At 40.5% G+C, this 20,463-nt stretch overlaps 1 protein-coding gene across 3 annotated transcripts in view; it reads left to right on the top strand.

The window, feature by feature from the left end:
• The window catches only part of LTBP1 (latent transforming growth factor beta binding protein 1), a 439,153-nt gene that overhangs the window by 39,821 nt on the left and 378,869 nt on the right, over window positions 1-20,463 (top strand). For all 3 annotated transcript variants that reach the window (XM_073672632.1, XM_073672633.1, XM_073672634.1), the window contains exon 2: window positions 4,841-4,911. In XM_073672632.1, coding sequence (XP_073528733.1) covers window positions 4,841-4,911 — 71 coding nt within the window. The remainder of the gene's footprint in view (window positions 1-4,840; window positions 4,912-20,463) is intronic.

Below are 20,463 nucleotides of genomic sequence, written 5' to 3'. Positions count from 1 at the left end.
CTTGTAAAAACAGGCTCTTCTGCTATTTATTGTGTATTAAAATGTACCGCAAACTCTGATATACTTGCTCCTTTCTTTTGCTTAGAGCTTGTTGCCTAGGAGACCGACCACTGCTGCCGCTAGCTTGTATGCACTGAAGCCGGCCAGGTTTAGGAGATAACAGCAAACTCCAGTGATCCCAGACAGTTTTAAAGCAGTGCTTACAAGCTCAATAGAAAAGAGCTTGTAAGCACTGTGCATGTTCAGCCACCACTGCTTGACAGCATTGGTGGTCTATCACCAAGGCAACAAACTGCATGCAAAATAAAAGGGTTAATATCTCAAGAACGGCTTAACATTTTAATAAACAGCAAATTGTAAATGTTATCCAACAATATAATCTATGAAGATGAATGAATATGGAAAATTGTAATATTGGAACACGCTGTGCTTTGGTAAAATAGGTCTGTGGTACGTTAGAAATCCTGTGTTATTGAGACCGATAAAACATTAACTGCAAACTGGTTTTTGGCTCCGACCTGGAGTCTTCATAAGGCAAATGGATGACATACAAACAGACACACCCAGTCTATACATATACGGATATTTTGGCAGTTTCTCATCAGAAACACCCCCATCGAGGCATGAGAAGGTGATGATGTATTGAAAAACTAGATCAGTAAATCCTAAAAACAGAAAAAAATTGTTAATTCCTTGTTGCATACATAATATAAATATACATATTAATTATTTGGAATAAAAGTACAGTATATAAAATGAGAGGTTGCACAGTAAAAGAAAAGTGTATATTTATAAATATATATGAGAATATATGTTACACATCTATTAAGATGGGAATAACCGTTTAATGTAAAAATAAAAGACATAAACCGTGAATACAACAAACATACTTCGCATCTCATATCCTCCCTGTCTCACAACCCCAAACAACTATTCAACACCTTCAATTCTCTCCTCCGTCCCCCAGTGCCTCCTCCCTCTCCTCTTATTTCAGCCGAAGACTTTGCCTCATTCTTCAAGCAGAAGATTGACACCATCAGACAAAGCTTTTGCCTAAAGCCCCCACAGCCCCTCACCACACCTACTCAACCCTCCTCCTCCAAAACCACCTTCTCCACCATTACGGAAGATCAACTTTCCTCTTTACTCTCCAAATCACACCTCACCACCTGTGAACTTGACCCAAACCCGTCCCACCTCATCCCAATCCTTACCACTATCTTCATCCCAACCCTAGCCCACCTCTTTAACCTGTCACTAACAACTGGTGTCTTCCCCTTCAAACATGCCTCAATCACACCCATCCTCAAAAAGCCCTCCCTTGACCCATCCTCTCTGACTAGCTATCGCCCCATGTCACTTCTCCCCTATGCCTCAAAACTACTGGAACAACACGTCCAGTCTGAACTGTCCTCCCACCTCTCCTCCTGCTTCCTCTTCGACCGCTTACAATCTGGTTTCCGACCGCACCATTCTACTGAAACTGCCCTGACTAAAGTCACCAACGACCTACTAACCGCCAAATCTAAGCAACACTACTCCATCCTCCTCCTCTTAGACCTGTCATCTGCCTTCGACACAGTGGACCATTCCCTCTTACTACAAACTCTCTCATCTCTCGGCATCACAGACTTAGCCCTATCCTGGATCTCCTCATACCTAACAGACAGGACATTCAGTGTCTCCCACTCACGCACCACCTCCTCATCTCGCCCCCTATCTGTCGGTGTCCCCCAAGGTTCAGTCCTAGGACCTCTGCTCTTCTCCATCTACACCTTAGGCCTGGGACAGCTCATAGAGTCTCATGGCTTTCATTATCACCTCTATGCTGATGACACACAGATCTACCTCTCTGGACCCGATATCACCTCCCTACTAACCAAAATCCCACAATGTCTGTCCGCCATTTCATACTTCTTCTCTGCCAGATTTCTAAAACTTAACATGGACAAAACAGAATTCATCATCTTTCCGCCATCCCATTCACCCCCCCCCCAACTGACCTATCTATCAATGTCAATGGCTGTCCACTCTCCCCAGTCCCTCAAGCTCGCTGCCTTGGAGTAACCCTGGACTCTGATCTCTTCTTCAAACCACATATCCAAGCCCTTTCCACTTCCTGCCGACTCCAACTCAAAAATATCTCCCGGATCCGCACATTCCTCAACCATGAATCTGCAAAAACACTAGTGCACGCCCTCATCATCTCCCACCTTGACTACTGCAACCTCCTGCTCTGTGGCCTCCCTTCTACCACTCTTGCTCCCCTCCAATCTATCCTAAACTCTGCTGCCCGACTAATCCACCTGTCCCCCCGCTATTCCCCGGCCTCTCCTCTCTGTCAATCTTTTCACTGGCTTCCCATTGCTCAGAGAATCCAGTTCAAAACCCTAACCATGGCATACAAAGCCATTCACAACCTGTCTCCTCCATACATCTCTGACCTAGTCTCCTGTTACACACCCGCACGCAACCTCCGATCCTCACAAGATCTCCTTCTCTTCTCCCCTCTTATCTCCTCCTCCCACAATCGCATACAAGATTTCTCCGTTGCTTCCCCCCTACTCTGGAACTCTCTACCCCAACACATCAGACTCTCGTCGACCGTGGAAACCTTCAAAAGGAGCCTGAAGACCCACCTCTTCCGACAAGCCTACAACCTGCAGTAACCACCGCTGCATGACCAGTTCTACCCTCACCTAATGTATCCTCACCCATCCCTTGTAGATTGTGAGCCCTCGCGGGCAGGGTCCTCGCTCCTCCTGTACCAGTCGCTGTCACATTGTGTTCAAGATTATTGTACTTGTTTTTGCTATGTATACCCCTTTTCACATGTAAAGCGCCATGGAATAAATGGCACTATAATAATAAATAATAATAATAATACAACAAAGTTCTTCCATGCTGCATTCATTATGGAGTGACTGAACGTTACATGATGTTACAGCTGTTACATGAGAACATGCAGAATTTTCTCTCCTTCTTTTCGCACTATATAGGACACTACCAGATTAACTGTAGGGCAGCTTGTGGTTTTTTTTAATCTTTTTTGTGTATTTTACTTTTTTGACCAAAAATCCAATACTGGTATACCTAGTGTATAAAAAATGTAATCAGTGTGTCATGCACCTTACACTTAGGACCTGCATTAGGTATAATACAGGAATATCTGTTTTCCTCAGTCTTTTTCTCTATAGAAGTTTCTAGAATTAAATCTGTACAAATGTCTATAATTGATTTGTGAATAAGGCCTCATTCTCACGTATGTTTTCTATCCGTGTTTTTTATGGACAGAACATGTATCCATTATAATCTATGGTATTCACGTGTCTGTTTTTTGATCTCGACAAAAATCACACAAGACTATGGGGTCGTGAATATCAAGGACAGGGCACAAATTAAATCCGTGTTATATCTGTGTAAACGCTGATGGTAAAAACTGACACACGTACTAAATAGTGATGAAAATCAGTCACGTGCTTGGAAAAAAAACAAACTTCTTATTGAGACCTAAATTTAGTGCACTTTTTAGTTTTCTTTTTACTATTTGTACAAATTAAAATGAATTATGTCTAAGTACAAGAAACTGGAGTGATTGCACTTGGATTCTCTTTATGATAAAGGGAATCTGTCATGTGAAAAAGCGCTATTAACCTGCAGATAGGAGGTTAATCTGCAGGTTAATAGTGTTATGAACCTGCCCGGCGCCCGCACTTAGACCCCCCACTGCCGGGAGGAAATTAACGTTACCCCCCCCCCTCCCGGTAGTGTTCGGGTCACAGTCCCTGGGGCGGCACTGGCGTGGGTTCAGTGGGTACAGTCACTGCTCTGAGTATAGAGAGTGGCGGCTGTAACCAGGCACCAGCCCTGATTGACAGCAGCTCAGCATTAGAGCCGACTGTCAGTCAGGGCCGGGGGTTGCAGCTTCTGCTTTCTATACACAGAACAGTGACTGAACCAGCGCCGGCGCCTCCCCGCCTGATTGAACAAGGAACGCTACCAGGAGGAATAAAGTTCATTTTCTCCCTGCAGCGTTCAGCTAAGTGCAGGCGTCGGGCAGGTTCAAAACGCTATTAATCTGCAGATTAATCCCATATCTGCAGGTAAATTGCATTTTTTACACGTGACATGTTCCCTTTAAGTCATAAATTACATTTATATGGTACTTTATTTTTCTATAGAATACTTCCAGTGTGCAATGGAACATTTTCTAATGTTCTAATGTATTCTAAATCTGTAGAACACCAATCTATAATAGAGACATGTACAAGTCCCACTGATGCAGGAAATTGGGTTTTATTCAGAATATTCCATGCTTAACCCAATTTTATTGATAAATGTGAACTGTATGGGTGATATCCAACCTATAAATAATTGTTTCTTTCATTTCTTGTATGATTATATTATATGATTATACTTTATGATTTGTAATGTATTATTTAGTTTATAAGCAAAGAAAACATTTGATATTTGTAGTACATATGTGTGTGGAAAGAGACGCAACCTAGATATTTAGGTCCATGCGCATTAATTAGACAAAGGCGAGTTTCATTCATCAAAAGTCGCAAATCATGCTGCACATTATATTTCTGCAAATATTTTTTTCTTCTATATTATTAAAAAGTGCAGAAAAATGTGGACTAAACATGGCCTCTAGAATTATACTAAATTATTAAAGATAATACCTTTTTTTGACTTTGGCACAAATCACTCCAACTATTTTTTTTTCATGTGTACTAAAGTGAAGAAAAAAAACCCCTAAATCGTGTAATATTGGTAATAATGCTGGATTAGATGTTTGCCATTATATTGACTTTCTTTTGGTGTTTGTTTCTTGCAGAGTTAACGTCTGTGGGGGAAAGTGCTGTCATGGCTGGAGCAAGTCAACTGGATCTGAACGATGTACAAAGCGTAAGTATTACAACCAAGAAGACAGTGATTTTCTATTTTTATTTTTTTATGTATCATCAGTAAAACTGTTAGAACATTGATATACTTCAGTGCCCACATAGTGTTTCCTTATCTTGTTTTCAGGAGGCATATCAGGCCAGCTGTGACCTTATCAGCAAGGCTCCTGTATTCAGTACTAAGGCCTCACTCTAACAGGAGCTATATACCTCTATATTCAGTACTAAGACCTCACTCTAACAGCAGCTATATACCTCTATGTTCAGTACTAAGACCTCACTCTAATAGGAGCTATATATCTCTATATTCAGTACTAAGACCTCACTCTAGCAGGAGCAATATACCTCTGTATTCACTACTACGGCTTTATTCTAACAGGAGCTATATACCTCTATTTTCAGTACTAAGGCTTCATTCTAACAGGAGCTCTATACTTCTGTATTCAGTACTAAGGCCTCACTCTAAGGCCACGGCCTCACTATCAGTATTTGGTCAGTATTCGGTCAGTATTTTTTCTCAGGAGTGGGAGCCAAAACCAGGTGAGGAACAATCAGAGAAAAGGTATAACAGAAACAAGTCACCAATTCTGCAATTATCACCCACTCCTGGTTTTGGCTCCCACTCCTGAGAAAAAATACTGACCAAATACTGATAGTGGGGACGTAGCATAAAAGGGGCTATATACCTCTGCATTCAGTAGTGTGATCTCTGCTACTATTTCTACATTGTGACCAGCGTGCAGCACTGACACTGGGGAATTTCTCCCAAGAACAAATGAATTGCTATTAATGAAATGTAGTTTGGACAGGTCATCCTGCAATGGCATAGCCACTTCTAAATGCCATATCACTCTTTATAATTTTGTTTTCTTTGAAAATACTTTTAGTAGAGAATCTGTATACAAAATTCACTGGCTAGAGCCAAATGTTTCCTTGCATAAAGTGAATGTTCAACTTAGAGGCTATGGACACCTTTGATATGGAAAACAATATTTTTTATATATTAGTGTTAATAAAACTTAACTAAGTTTTAGTCTGCAATCTTCATTCATTTTCAGACCCTTTGATATGCAGTTTGTAGCCTGATCTAAATTTCTGATTTTTCTCGTATGGGATTGTCTCTCCCAGTAATATATGCTGGATGAGAGGTCTCGGTATAGGGTGCTGCTGTCTTTAATTCCTGATATATCAGCTCAGTTTCTATTTCCTCTTCATCTGCTACTTTCCTTTTCTGAAAACTGTTTGCTCTGCCTTCAATAAGACTGTTGGGGTTTTCTTTGATTTCACACTATGGAGATCTGTGTACAACCCTCTCCCCCTACCTGCTGCTATCTCTAACACTGGGAGAAGGGAGAGCCATCAAAACCAGGTGCAAAAGCTCTGACCAAGACTATGTGAAGGTGTGCATAGTTTTTAAAGTGAAATCTAATTATTTAATAATAAAGTTGTGTAATAAAGTAATAAAGTTATGTATCCATAAAAAGCAATAGATAGCAAAAGCATCAACTGGTAAAGACCCCCTCTGTCTACAGACCATAGAAACGTAAGCTGGTTTTATGAACATATAGTAATCAGATGGTGAAATTAAAAGTTTTCAATAATAATTGTATTGTGCTCGATCCCGAGAGTGTCTAGAGCTAATCAATGTATCACTTCATAAATAGGCTGAATTCCAATAAGATGTTTCTGGCAGTTTTTGCTGTAAAATTACTTTAAATGTTGAAAAAAATTTGCGCAACTTCTAGTTTCTCAAAAGTTTTGTGACTTTTTGGATTTTTACACCAGCTCTGCAAACTTTTTGAAAAATGGGCGAAGCTGAATTAATCAAAACTCAGACCATAAATGGCATACATGTCGGCGAGAATGTACTCTGGTTCCTCACTTACATTTCTTACCCAGCTAAAAGATGCACCAAATTCACTAAGAGGCTTTTAATAAAGTTGGTTCATATATGGACCGTGGCTGCTTTTCACATGAAGATCAACTTGGGCACTAACACCAGAGGTTACATTTCTGGCAGATACAATGTTCTGGACATGAACACTGAGATACTATCGGATCACGGCCCTTTTGGATGCTTTGCAGTACCCAGAGGTCTTTATGTTTTGACCTATTGTTTCATGATAATGTATATAAAATCATTTTATGTTCAGCTGGTAAGAAATGGAACACTGTATCTGGAGATACGCAGCCTTTTTGCATGCAGACTTTCGGGGCTACAGCAAAATCATTGTAGTTCCTTCTGGTCTACTTAACCTGCAGCAAAATTTTTTTTTTCAATCCATACGGTCACTGAAAAATACCTATGTTATCAATAAGACTTGTCACTTGGTGTGTGCACACATGTGCATGATGTAATTCTTCCCCTCTTGCTATTGTTACCACATTTGTGCTGAGCAAGGAACAAGGATGTTATGAGATTGTCACACATGGGCGTAGTTAGTCAAATATTTGAACAAGTAATTTGTACTTTCAAACTTTCAAGGAATTTTTGTGAACAAAAAAAAAATTTTTTTAAAACAAAATTTTTTCATAGAATGTTAGAGTTGGAAGGAACCTCCAGGGTCATCTGCTCCAACCCCCTGCTCAATGCAGGATTCACTAAACCATCTCAGACAGATGTCTGTCCAGCCTCTGTATGAAGACGTCCATTGAAGGAGAATTCACCACCTCTCGTGGCAGCCTGTTCCACTCATTGATCACCCTCACTGTCAAAAAGATTTTCTAATATCTGATCTGTATCTTCTCCCATTCAGTTTCATCCCATTGCTTCTCATGTTTGCATGTGCAAATGAGAATAAGGATGATCCCTCTAAAGTGTGATGTGATAGCTCTTCAGATATTTGTAGGCAGTTATTAAGTCTCCTCTTAGCCTTTATTATTGCAGCTAAACATTCCCAGATCCTTTAACCATTCTTTATAGTTGACATAGTTTATAGTCTGCTCACCATCCTGGTAGCTTTTCTCAGAACTTACTCCAGTTTTTCAATTTTTCTTTTTTAAATGTGGTGCCCAGAACTGTTTACTTGTCTTATTGTCTTAAATGGACCTCTCACGAGGTTTTTAGACCCCAAACTAACAAAATCTATGTAAGTCCCTGTGATGTTGATGACGTTCACACCTTTATTTTGTAAGTCTGTGCCTCCATTTTATTGAAATCAATCAGTGAATTTTCATGCAAATGCAGTAAGGTCCTGATGACATTCTCGAGCTGGACTACTCATCTACGCGTGTCCTCCCCTGGGAATAACAATGCCTGCATGAGATCTTGTGCAAGGGAATAGATCATTGTCACTTATAGGAGGCTGGTGGCGGGTGGGGAAAGAGGGAGTGAGGCGAAAGCTGTAGGCGCAGTGCCCAGCCCCATGCACTTGTGACGTATTTGCGTGAAATTTTGCCTATGGATTTCTATAAAACGGAGACACAAACTTACAAAACAAAGTGATGGATGTCATCAACATCACAATAGATGAGTTTAGTTTGGGCTCTAAAAGCCTGCTGACTGTTTCCCTATATCGCTACAAAGGTAGTGACTACAGAAATAGCAATAATGTAGTGACTACAGGTGGGAAATTTTATTATTTATTTCTTTATTACTTTTCAGGTAGAAGACAGAACGTCACACACTAGTTAGGTCTTGTGTAATATCTCATTTCCTGCAGGACAGTACAGTGTCCTGCAGATGGCAGCGTTGTTTAGTTTGTCAGATGAAGCGAAGCTCTAGTTACTGTACACGTAGAAGTCCTGGCGATGTGTCCCGCAGAATACACGCTTACTTTACATTTCTTCTTGTGTATGGCTACTTTAGATTCCCGTCTCCAAGTCATCATTAAGACGCACTTGAGAAGCTGCCTAATAATAGAGCGGTGACCACGGACGGGAGAATGTGGAAATAAGATAAATGGGTTTTCTGTGTAGTGGGACGATAAAGGCTCAGACTTATCGTGCTTCTCCGGGAGAGGCAGTCTCACTCTGCGTACCTAAGATAGCTAACCTCACCTTTCTGTACCCGAGATGAGAGAACTATTCCCACATCGCTCCTTATGACGGATTCATGTAGTGACAGAAGCTGAAGTAGCTCCTAAATGTCATGATTATTATAACCCGCTCATTCCTATACGTGCCACTATTATTCCACCTGCTGAATGCCGTCCAGACCCAAACTGATGGATGCCTTTCTACTAATTGTATAAAGTATAAAGTGCTGGGAAAAAGAAAAATATTTTCTCATTATTTTAAACTTTTTTTTTATGGGTCTTTCAAAACCACATTTAAGTTCATATTTGTGACTGAATGGGAAGCTATCATCAGAAAACAATTTATTGTTAAAATCAGGTTTTTCTGTTAAATGTATTTCTAAAAATATTGGGCAATGTTTTTTTTTTTCATATCACAATCTGTATTAAAAATAAAAAAAAAAAGAAATCTTTCAATTTTCACACTGACCACTGGGGCTTTTTTAGACTCTAACTTACTGTTTCAGGAAACAACACATGTACATAGCCACAATGAACAGACCCAGACCGTCTTTTGTATTGAAGCGTGAGCATGTGCAAAGGTTACAAGGGAAGGTGAGCAGGGTTACCTGTGACATCGCCTATTGCGAATAATGTTTCCTGTGTTGCAGTTACTGTATTGAGCTCTGTTCTTATCTGGTGTTTAGCTATATAAGAGATATATCTAGAGAGTATTCCACGACACATACCTCCAACACGTACCAATGTATAAGCATATATGGTGGCCAATGACTTTCATTGTAAAGAAAATGTGACACATTGTTTTTACTGTTTTTTACATATACAATCCTATACAGGGAAAGTAAGGTATTCCGACATTTACCAACGCAGCATATATGATAGATGCATATTGGCTTATGGACACGTTGGCGGTAAATATCAAGTAATACTTATGGCATATTGGTTGTCTAGTAGCAGTACACTGTAAAAGCACCTGTGCTCGATCAACATGGAAAGTGACCCACCAGCTCTCTGACTTTATAATTGAATTATAATTGATGGGGCATTTGAATGGACATCAATAACACTGGTGTACAGTGATTTTGGAGCCAATGATGTCTGAACGGTTTTATATTAAGTTTATGGTGCTGATTAAGAATGTGACTTCGGTTTTGGAAGATTACCTCTAGTTTCTGAGATGTTTAATAGTTAATTAATTAATTAATTACAGGAGAATTCTGGCTTCAAAAAGTCACCTTTATAGCATTGTAAGCCTACAAATTGAAATACAAAATAATTATATGGGATAGTTCATTACCTAAGACACTGTTAAAGAGTCAAAAGACCAAAAGCTATTGCATTTATCACACACAAGTTGCATTGGGGGAATGCATTATTTTCATCGATGAATTATCTCAAAAACTAGAACCAGTTCAGCAAAAGTAATGGTATTTTTGAATTCAGCACCCTCAAAATAGCCTAAATCCATTCAAAAACCTTGGCACCTGAAAAAAAATGTTTTTTTTGTAGACCTGTGTAATAGTTGGGGTATAAGTAGCACAATATAAGAATGCACTTGGATGGCTGTGAGCACGTTATCGGTGTCACCGCGAGTAGGGTCATGTTTGCACAATCGCTGTAATAGCCACTGCAGGAATTCACCAGATGTCTGGACGTGGACCAGTTGGGGATTCCAGGAATATCTCTACTGAGGTGTATGTAGGAAAACAAACTTTCCTTGGCCTCCTCATAGTATTATATGGAGCAGTTCTTTTCGACTCTTGAAGTGGAGGAGGCGTTGGTCTAGTTTTCTTTCCAATAGTACAAATATTTGTGCACAGGGATTTGTCAGTCTATGCTATTCCATGCAGTGTAAGCCAGAAGAAATGTGTATCCTGCTGTATGCATTTCTTTTTAACAATTGGGCCCTATGGATGATAGACGCTACTGTATGGCTTCCATTGGAGGCATCCATACAACGTGTGTCAAGAGCTCTTCCCAGTGCTTTTATAAATGGAGACCATAAATGTGATGCTCAAGCTAATCTGTCCCCAGATGTCACATTGCACACTTCATACATGAGGATGGTGCACTGATTTTGAAAATCCATGTATGGTCAAATTCGGACATCCGTGTATCATTGTCCGAGTATGGACTGCAATACGCTGACAGGCTGCGGGTCTCCTGACTCAAACTTGTCACCACAAACATATACAAGGTTGTCAAGTTCGGCTCAGGAGACCTGCAATCAGTCCATACATCGCGGTCGGTACTCGGACCATAAACATGGACATCTGAATTCAATCTAAGAATGGCTGTATAATTCTCTGTCACCCCCAAAATACATATTAAACTGGCTATACAGTGATAAGGGAGACTTAGCCCCTATAAAAATCATGCTAGCCCTGTACATTTTAGTGCGTGAGAAAATTATTTTTAATTCAAGTGCAAATAAGAGGGCTTTGGTGCTCGTTTGCCATGGCCAAGGGCTCAGTGCACTATTGGGCCACCTCAATTAGTATTTTCAGGACGTCCTCCACATCTGATTGACAGCACTTGGTTGCTCAAACTGAACTGGGCCTGCCCGTCTGCACTGACGCTGCCCGAGCTTGGGTGCACCCACGTAATGACAGTGTGGGTCTGCAGACAGTGTTGGTCTGCAGACAGTCTGGGTCTGCCGACAGTGTGGGTAGGCTCGTCTTCTCTCTGAAGCAGCTCACTCTCTACACTTCCAGGGGATTCAGTGTAGCGAGAGGTGGAAAGAGAGAAGAACTTATCTGCCCACACTGTGTGTGCACCCGTATGTGCATGTGACGCACCCCTGGGCCTTCGTCGCGCGGCATCGCGCGCACGGGAGCTTACCCGGAGCCGGATCTGTTGAGGGTTGTAGTCTCGTGGCGGTGACTCGGTCCGTGCCCAGGGAGTCAAACTGAGCGGCGATGTATTAGCGGTAGATGTTGGACGACTACGCCACCCGTTGAATGCAGCGAAGGAGCTGCCGCTGCAGGGCAGACCGCTGAGGCCGGTGGTAGGATTGTGCAGCGTGATAGTATCACCCCCAACGGGAGGGGTATGGCCTCAGGGCAGCCGACGTGGATGATGGGGGTAGCAGGAATCACTCAGAGACGATGCGGTGTAATTCAGGGTCTTTACTGGTGATAAAGATAGACCCTCCCGGAGTACTGGCTAGCGATCGGGGCCTGGTCAGTCCTTGAGCAGATGGGATCTCCCCTGGCCAGGCGGAGTTGTAGGCCTCCCAAACTGACTGTACTCTTCTGGCTACCTTGCTAGAGGCGGGTATAAGTAGCCCACGTCCCTGAGTGTACCGTGTGGTGCTCACCCGTATGGCCGGTGACTCGGGGCCTTCTAGTGGCGTCCGCGCCACGACGGCGGTGCTGGTCCCACGCGTGTGACCGTGCCTTCGGGTTTCTTGCAAAAAAGAAGCAAGACAAAAATATATCTCATACCCTACCATAATTATATATAAATGTAAAGCAAAATTGCATAATAAATATAGGGTACTTAGTGAACTATTTTTGATCAAAAAAAGTATACAAGCCGTCCCACCAGCGGCAAGGTGACCCTAAATTGGGACGGTACCTATACTGCCTATATTAAAAACCTTACTGTATATCAAAGTTGAAGTAATGCATATAAAAGGGTAGACAAATAGGACCGGGTCCCAACTCCAGACCACCTAGGCCCGTGGTAAGCTACATATATACCAATCAGCTCAACAAAGGGCATGCCACACCCTTAAATTGCACAGAATGCAAACAAGTCAAAAAACCAGACAATGTGAACTGAGGTCTAAGATGGCAGACATACAAGAAACAGAGGCATGTTCACACTAGCAAAAAAGAAGCAAGACAAAAATATATCTCATACCCTACCATAATTATATATAAATGTAAAGCAAAATTGCATAATAAATATAGGGTACTTAGTGAACTATTTTTGATCAAAAAAAGTATACAAGCCGTCCCACCAGCGGCAAGGTGACCCTAAATTGGGACGGTACCTATACTGCCTATATTAAAAACCTTACTGTATATCAAAGTTGAAGTAATGCATATAAAAGGGTAGACAAATAGGACCGGGTCCCAACTCCAGACCACCTAGGCCCGTGGTAAGCTACATATATACCAATCAGCTCAACAAAGGGCATGCCACACCCTTAAATTGCACAGAATGCAAACAAGTCAAAAAACCAGACAATGTGAACTGAGGTCTAAGATGGCAGACATACAAGAAACAGAGGCATGTTCACACTAGCAAAAAAGAAGCAAGACAAAAATATATCTCATACCCTACCATAATTATATATAAATGTAAAGCAAAATTGCATAATAAATATAGGGTACTTAGTGAACTATTTTTGATCAAAAAAAGTATACAAGCCGTCCCACCAGCGGCAAGGTGACCCTAAATTGGGACGGTACCTATACTGCCTATATTAAAAACCTTACTGTATATCAAAGTTGAAGTAATGCATATAAAAGGGTAGACAAATAGGACCGGGTCCCAACTCCAGACCACCTAGGCCCGTGGTAAGCTACATATATACCAATCAGCTCAACAAAGGGCATGCCACACCCTTAAATTGCACAGAATGCAAACAAGTCAAAAAACCAGACAATGTGAACTGAGGTCTAAGATGGCAGACATACAAGAAACAGAGGCATGTTCACACTAGCAAAAAAGAAGCAAGACAAAAATATATCTCATACCCTACCATAATTATATATAAATGTAAAGCAAAATTGCATAATAAATATAGGGTACTTAGTGAACTATTTTTGATCAAAAAAAGTATACAAGCCGTCCCACCAGCGGCAAGGTGACCCTAAATTGGGACGGTACCTATACTGCCTATATTAAAAACCTTACTGTATATCAAAGTTGAAGTAATGCATATAAAAGGGTAGACAAATAGGACCGGGTCCCAACTCCAGACCACCTAGGCCCGTGGTAAGCTACATATATACCAATCAGCTCAACAAAGGGCATGCCACACCCTTAAATTGCACAGAATGCAAACAAGTCAAAAAACCAGACAATGTGAACTGAGGTCTAAGATGGCAGACATACAAGAAACAGAGGCATGTTCACACTAGCAAAAAAGAAGCAAGACAAAAATATATCTCATACCCTACCATAATTATATATAAATGTAAAGCAAAATTGCATAATAAATATAGGGTACTTAGTGAACTATTTTTGATCAAAAAAAGTATACAAGCCGTCCCACCAGCGGCAAGGTGACCCTAAATTGGGACGGTACCTATACTGCCTATATTAAAAACCTTACTGTATATCAAAGTTGAAGTAATGCATATAAAAGGGTAGACAAATAGGACCGGGTCCCAACTCCAGACCACCTAGGCCCGTGGTAAGCTACATATATACCAATCAGCTCAACAAAGGGCATGCCACACCCTTAAATTGCACAGAATGCAAACAAGTCAAAAAAACAGACAATGTGAACTGAGGTCTAAGATGGCAGACATACAAGAAACAGAGGCATGTTCACACTAGCAAAAAAGAAGCAAGACAAAAATATATCTCATACCCTACCATAATTATATATAAATGTAAAGCAAAATTGCATAATAAATATAGGGTACTTAGTGAACTATTTTTGATCAAAAAAAGTATACAAGCCGTCCCACCAGCGGCAAGGTGACCCTAAATTGGGACGGTACCTATACTGCCTATATTAAAAACCTTACTGTATATCAAAGTTGAAGTAATGCATATAAAAGGGTAGACAAATAGGACCGGGTCCCAACTCCAGACCACCTAGGCCCGTGGTAAGCTACATATATACCAATCAGCTCAACAAAGGGCATGCCACACCCTTAAATTGCACAGAATGCAAACAAGTCAAAAAACCAGACAATGTGAACTGAGGTCTAAGATGGCAGACATACAAGAAACAGAGGCATGTTCACACTAGCAAAAAAGAAGCAAGACAAAAATATATCTCATACCCTACCATAATTATATATAAATGTAAAGCAAAATTGCATAATAAATATAGGGTACTTAGTGAACTATTTTTGATCAAAAAAAGTATACAAGCCGTCCCACCAGCGGCAAGGTGACCCTAAATTGGGACGGTACCTATACTGCCTATATTAAAAACCTTACTGTATATCAAAGTTGAAGTAATGCATATAAAAGGGTAGACAAATAGGACCGGGTCCCAACTCCAGACCACCTAGGCCCGTGGTAAGCTACATATATACCAATCAGCTCAACAAAGGGCATGCCACACCCTTAAATTGCACAGAATGCAAACAAGTCAAAAAACCAGACAATGTGAACTGAGGTCTAAGATGGCAGACATACAAGAAACAGAGGCATGTTCACACTAGCAAAAAAGAAGCAAGACAAAAATATATCTCATACCCTACCATAATTATATATAAATGTAAAGCAAAATTGCATAATAAATATAGGGTACTTAGTGAACTATTTTTGATCAAAAAAAGTATACAAGCCGTCCCACCAGCGGCAAGGTGACCCTAAATTGGGACGGTACCTATACTGCCTATATTAAAAACCTTACTGTATATCAAAGTTGAAGTAATGCATATAAAAGGGTAGACAAATAGGACCGGGTCCCAACTCCAGACCACCTAGGCCCGTGGTAAGCTACATATATACCAATCAGCTCAACAAAGGGCATGCCACACCCTTAAATTGCACAGAATGCAAACAAGTCAAAAAACCAGACAATGTGAACTGAGGTCTAAGATGGCAGACATACAAGAAACAGAGGCATGTTCACACTAGCAAAAAAGAAGCAAGACAAAAATATATCTCATACCCTACCATAATTATATATAAATGTAAAGCAAAATTGCATAATAAATATAGGGTACTTAGTGAACTATTTTTGATCAAAAAAAGTATACAAGCCGTCCCACCAGCGGCAAGGTGACCCTAAATTGGGACGGTACCTATACTGCCTATATTAAAAACCTTACTGTATATCAAAGTTGAAGTAATGCATATAAAAGGGTAGACAAATAGGACCGGGTCCCAACTCCAGACCACCTAGGCCCGTGGTAAGCTACATATATACCAATCAGCTCAACAAAGGGCATGCCACACCCTTAAATTGCACAGAATGCAAACAAGTCAAAAAAACAGACAATGTGAACTGAGGTCTAAGATGGCAGACATACAAGAAACAGAGGCATGTTCACACTAGCAAAAAAGAAGCAAGACAAAAATATATCTCATACCCTACCATAATTATATATAAATGTAAAGCAAAATTGCATAATAAATATAGGGTACTTAGTGAACTATTTTTGATCAAAAAAAGTATACAAGCCGTTTCTTGGCCAGAGGACCTGAAATCCCCTGCCGGGCGGTTTCTGCTGCTGGGTAAAGATTAGTCCCCACAGCCTCGGACTCCGGGTCCGGTGATAGCTTCTCAGTCAGGGCGAGCTCTGCAGCTGCCAGCCCCTGACTCCTTATAGCACTGCTCCCACAGAGCTCCTGATGTTCTTTTCCTAGATCTGCTTCTCTTCTCTGTCTCTACTTCTTCTCTACTCCCTAACCCTGCCTCAGCCCTAGGTTTATATAGGGGAAGTTCTTCCCCTCCCAGGACTGGGCAGCAGGTGTGGCATGCACAGGATCCCTGACCAAGAGACCTCCCACCTGCTCTCAGACATAACATTGCTGTTACTGTGGAAACCAGACCCCTGGGGTGCCACACATGCGGTCAGACTCGGGCAGTGTCAGTGTGCACGTGCAGACACGGGGGTTGAGTTCAGAGAGTGCTTGATCTGGGCAAGCAAGTGTTGTCAATTAGAGGTGGGGGAAGTCCCCAAAATGCAGTAACAGGGCACTGAGCTCTTGGCCATACACCAAAGCCCCCTCATTTGCATTTGAGTTACAAGTTATTTTCTCAGGCACTGTACCACCAATAGGTACTGTGCCAGTATGATTTTTATAGAGGCTAAGACCCCTATATCACTGTTTAGCTCATTACTCTGCATTATGGGGGTAACAGACTCTCTTTAATATTATATTTATACAACCCTTCTGACATGGATTTTCAAAGTATGGTACCAGCCTCATCAGCTCTTAGAAAAAGGGACTTGTACAAATTTCTGAAGACACTTTATGTGACTATTGATTACTGAATCGTGGCAGTGTGCAGAGTATCACCATTCACCTGTATTCCCAGCAAGTGTGAGTGGTCGTGTGACCTCAGGTGTAGACTTTGCATACTTGGAGTCCTGTGAAAGCTAGATTTTTATCTTCTCTCAATAGAACACCCCAATGAAAAATCCCATTAATAATGTATACAGTTTGCATTGTGAAATCTGCTGACAGATCTGCTATGACAGAGCCAAACACCCTTCCAAAACGTGAGCTTACCATTGTCTTGCATGCGTTCAATACATACCGTAGTTACTTCCCAACTCTGCAACATTTTTTTTTTAAAAAAGCAATAAATGAGGCACTGTTATTTTTTCTTCCCACACTCCAAAGTTACAGAGAATTTAGACTGTGTGGACAATGAGTCATTACAACGTCTGTAAATTGCAACGCAACGTGTTAGTGCTATATAGAGAATAAATATAAATTCATGAAGAGATAGCAGTTTTGAATCCATAATAAAGCCTTAAAGGGGTTTTCAAGGACTAGAAAAAATTTCATCATAAATTTTCAATGTACTTCTACCCAATTAGTAAATCTCAATTGTTTTGTCTTGGGAGGTAATTTCTGGAAAACATTAAAATGACGGAAACCCGTTGTACAATGTTATCACGACGGATACTTGTGAGCATGTGCAGTAGGAGGATTATTATTGCTTACCAGCCTATTAGCATGCTAGGATAGGTTTCTGTCGGTGTAACAAGAAGGCCACTATTTTATTATAGTAATTATCTCCCTAAAGATAACAAGTCTGATCTTGGAATTAAAGGTATTTAGGAATTTATTTATGATGACATTATATATTTTCTATCTTTATTATTTTCTATTCCTGGAAAACTCCTTTTAAAGAGGAACTTTCACCAGATCAAAAGTGGACAAATTTGTTCTGATTTTGTTCCCGCTGCTCCCCTGAATATTCCACTTTTTTAATTTTTAAAATCCGTGATACGGTTCCAGAGATATGGGCCTCTTTATTTAGTGACCATTTTTATGGTCTTTTCCAAGGCGGCGGGGCTCACGGGATTATTTGGAGGACGTGTCGTTCCTTTTTGCCTAATTACCTTGTCAGCTATGCCCCACTAGTTAAGACCATAAAAATTAGGACTAAATAAAAAGATCCATATCCCTGGAACCGTATGGTGGAATTAAAAAAGAAAAAAGTGGAATACGCAGAAGTAGCAGAAGTATAATGCGATTCACCAATTACCTAACACATATGAGGACACCCTGACAGTCCCCTGATGGCTGATCGCTAGGAGAAAGAAGTATTGGGCTACTTAGATTTCGATAACATTCCTCCTTCCCCAGCACTGTCACTTATTGGAATATTGGAATAAACTTCTATGCTCTACTTAAGTCATTAATAGTGGTAATCCATATTAGCTTCCTGCAGCTATCTTCTGGGTATGGCTGGTTTAAGACCTCTCTTGAGAATGAATACACCAAAAAAGCTCTGGTCGGCTGATGAAATGAACCTAACTCATCAGTTGTCTAAAGTTGATCCAAGGTTTTGCCCTATGACATTAATAAGGTATTTGGGTGTTTTGAAAATAGAAATTAAACTTCTGTTCTGTATGCTTCAATCATGAAATCGACACCGATGTCAGGATTTCATGCCCCTTATCTATGTCCCAGCAGCGTGGCTTCTGTTACTTTTTTACATGCAGCCTTCCATTTCGTTACATAGTGATCTTCCGTTTGGATAACCTTTCCTTAAAAGCCCATTTTTACATGTTGCTAATTCTGTGTAGTATCACTTTTAATCTTCTTTCATTGCCTTTTTTGTTTATAAAGCAGAACCATTAATCATTCCAATGTCTGTAAGAATTTCAAAGTTTTCAGAACAACTGGGTCACAGGTTCCGCAATGTGCGGGTGGTTACTAAAAAAAATGGAATGTTTCCTTTACTAAGGCCAGAGATAAATCTCTGTAGAAATGCCAGGCCTTTTCCAATATCCAAAAAAATGCAAAGGAAAAAAAAAGATCTTCAGTGTTGCACAAAAAGAGACATGAATACATTTTATCTGTGTCATGTCATGGATAATTCTTACAGTTTTCTATATTTGCTCCCTCTAGTGGATATAGTAGCGAGCAGCTATTGCTAAAAGACCACTGGCAAAACCACCGCTAAAGGTTTATTTTTATTAAATTAATTGTGCAAACAAACATCTAATTTAGTGAAAAGGACTCAACCTTTAGGCTACATTCCCATGATGAGCTTTTTGGTGCTTTTTGACGTTGCAGATTTTCTGCACCCAAGATAGGTTACTTGCATTTTTTCCAAAATCCACAGCTTCAAAAACTCACCAAAAACTCATAGTGGGAACGTAGCCTTATAGGTCAGAGACCATTTTCTATCACAAAGCATGGTGTTAAACTACGGTGAGTGGCTTAAAGACGACCTGCCACCTGGTCAAAAGTGGCCAGTTTTTGCTATTTTTTATTCTTGTTCCTCCTCTGGGTATTCATTTTTTTTTATTTTTAAATTGACATACCTTCCAGAAATGTGGGACTTTTTTTAGTTGGTGTAAACTTTTATGGTTTTTTTCCAAAGGGGCTTGACTCACAGGATTATCTTTGGGCCTGTCTTTAGCCTGATTCGTATTATTACCCTGTGAGCACCACCCCATTGTAAAGACCATAAAGATTAGCACTAAATTAAAAAATAATCTCTGGACCCTATGGCAGATTTAAAAAAAAAAAAAACAACCTAAAAACAGATTACTCACTGGGTATAAAATAATAAAAAAACTGGTCACTTTTGGATTGGTGACAACTGACAAGTCTCTTTTAAATCCCCACTGCCCCAACAAATAAGCTGCATCAGTCCATGTTCCCACATTGTTTTTTTCTGCTGCATGGTGTGTGCACTAAAATGCACTATAGCTATCTGATGCAAGACAATCTCACCATAAAAATCACAAAATAATCACAAGAGCAACTAAACTCAAGCTAACTTATGAAACATCAAAGGAAAAGGGCATGAAATGAAGCCCAGAAGAATGAGTTGTACTTTATTAAAAGAAAACTAGTACATCATATAATATGAAGCAATGATAAGGTGCTGAGAACTAACGGGGAAAACACCATATAGGAAACCTAAGTCAAATACATGTATAGAAAATCAAAGCAATAATCGTACAGAACTAACTTACATGTAAGCCGGTTTCCACTGTGCCCCTGTCGCCCCAACACACGTTCCACCCTTTCTACGTCAAGGGGTTTCTTCTGGGCTTAATTTCATGCCCTTTTCCTTTGATGTTTCATACAATAGCTATCTGCTAGGATTATTGCATTTTTTTGCTGCATTTTCCCCCTTTTGCTACAGTTTTGGAGAAGATTTGACACAAGATTGGCGATTTTCTCACTACTCTTGGGGAAGGGCCTCTTCATGAATCAGGAGCATCTGAAGAGTG

Source organism: Phyllobates terribilis, unplaced genomic scaffold (genome assembly GCF_046119375.1).
Source record: "Phyllobates terribilis strain yellow unplaced genomic scaffold, ASM4611937v1 Scaffold_3__8_contigs__length_932513732, whole genome shotgun sequence".
Lineage (NCBI taxonomy): Eukaryota > Metazoa > Chordata > Amphibia > Anura > Dendrobatidae > Phyllobates > Phyllobates terribilis.
This window is presented reverse-complemented; position numbering and strand designations above follow the sequence as displayed.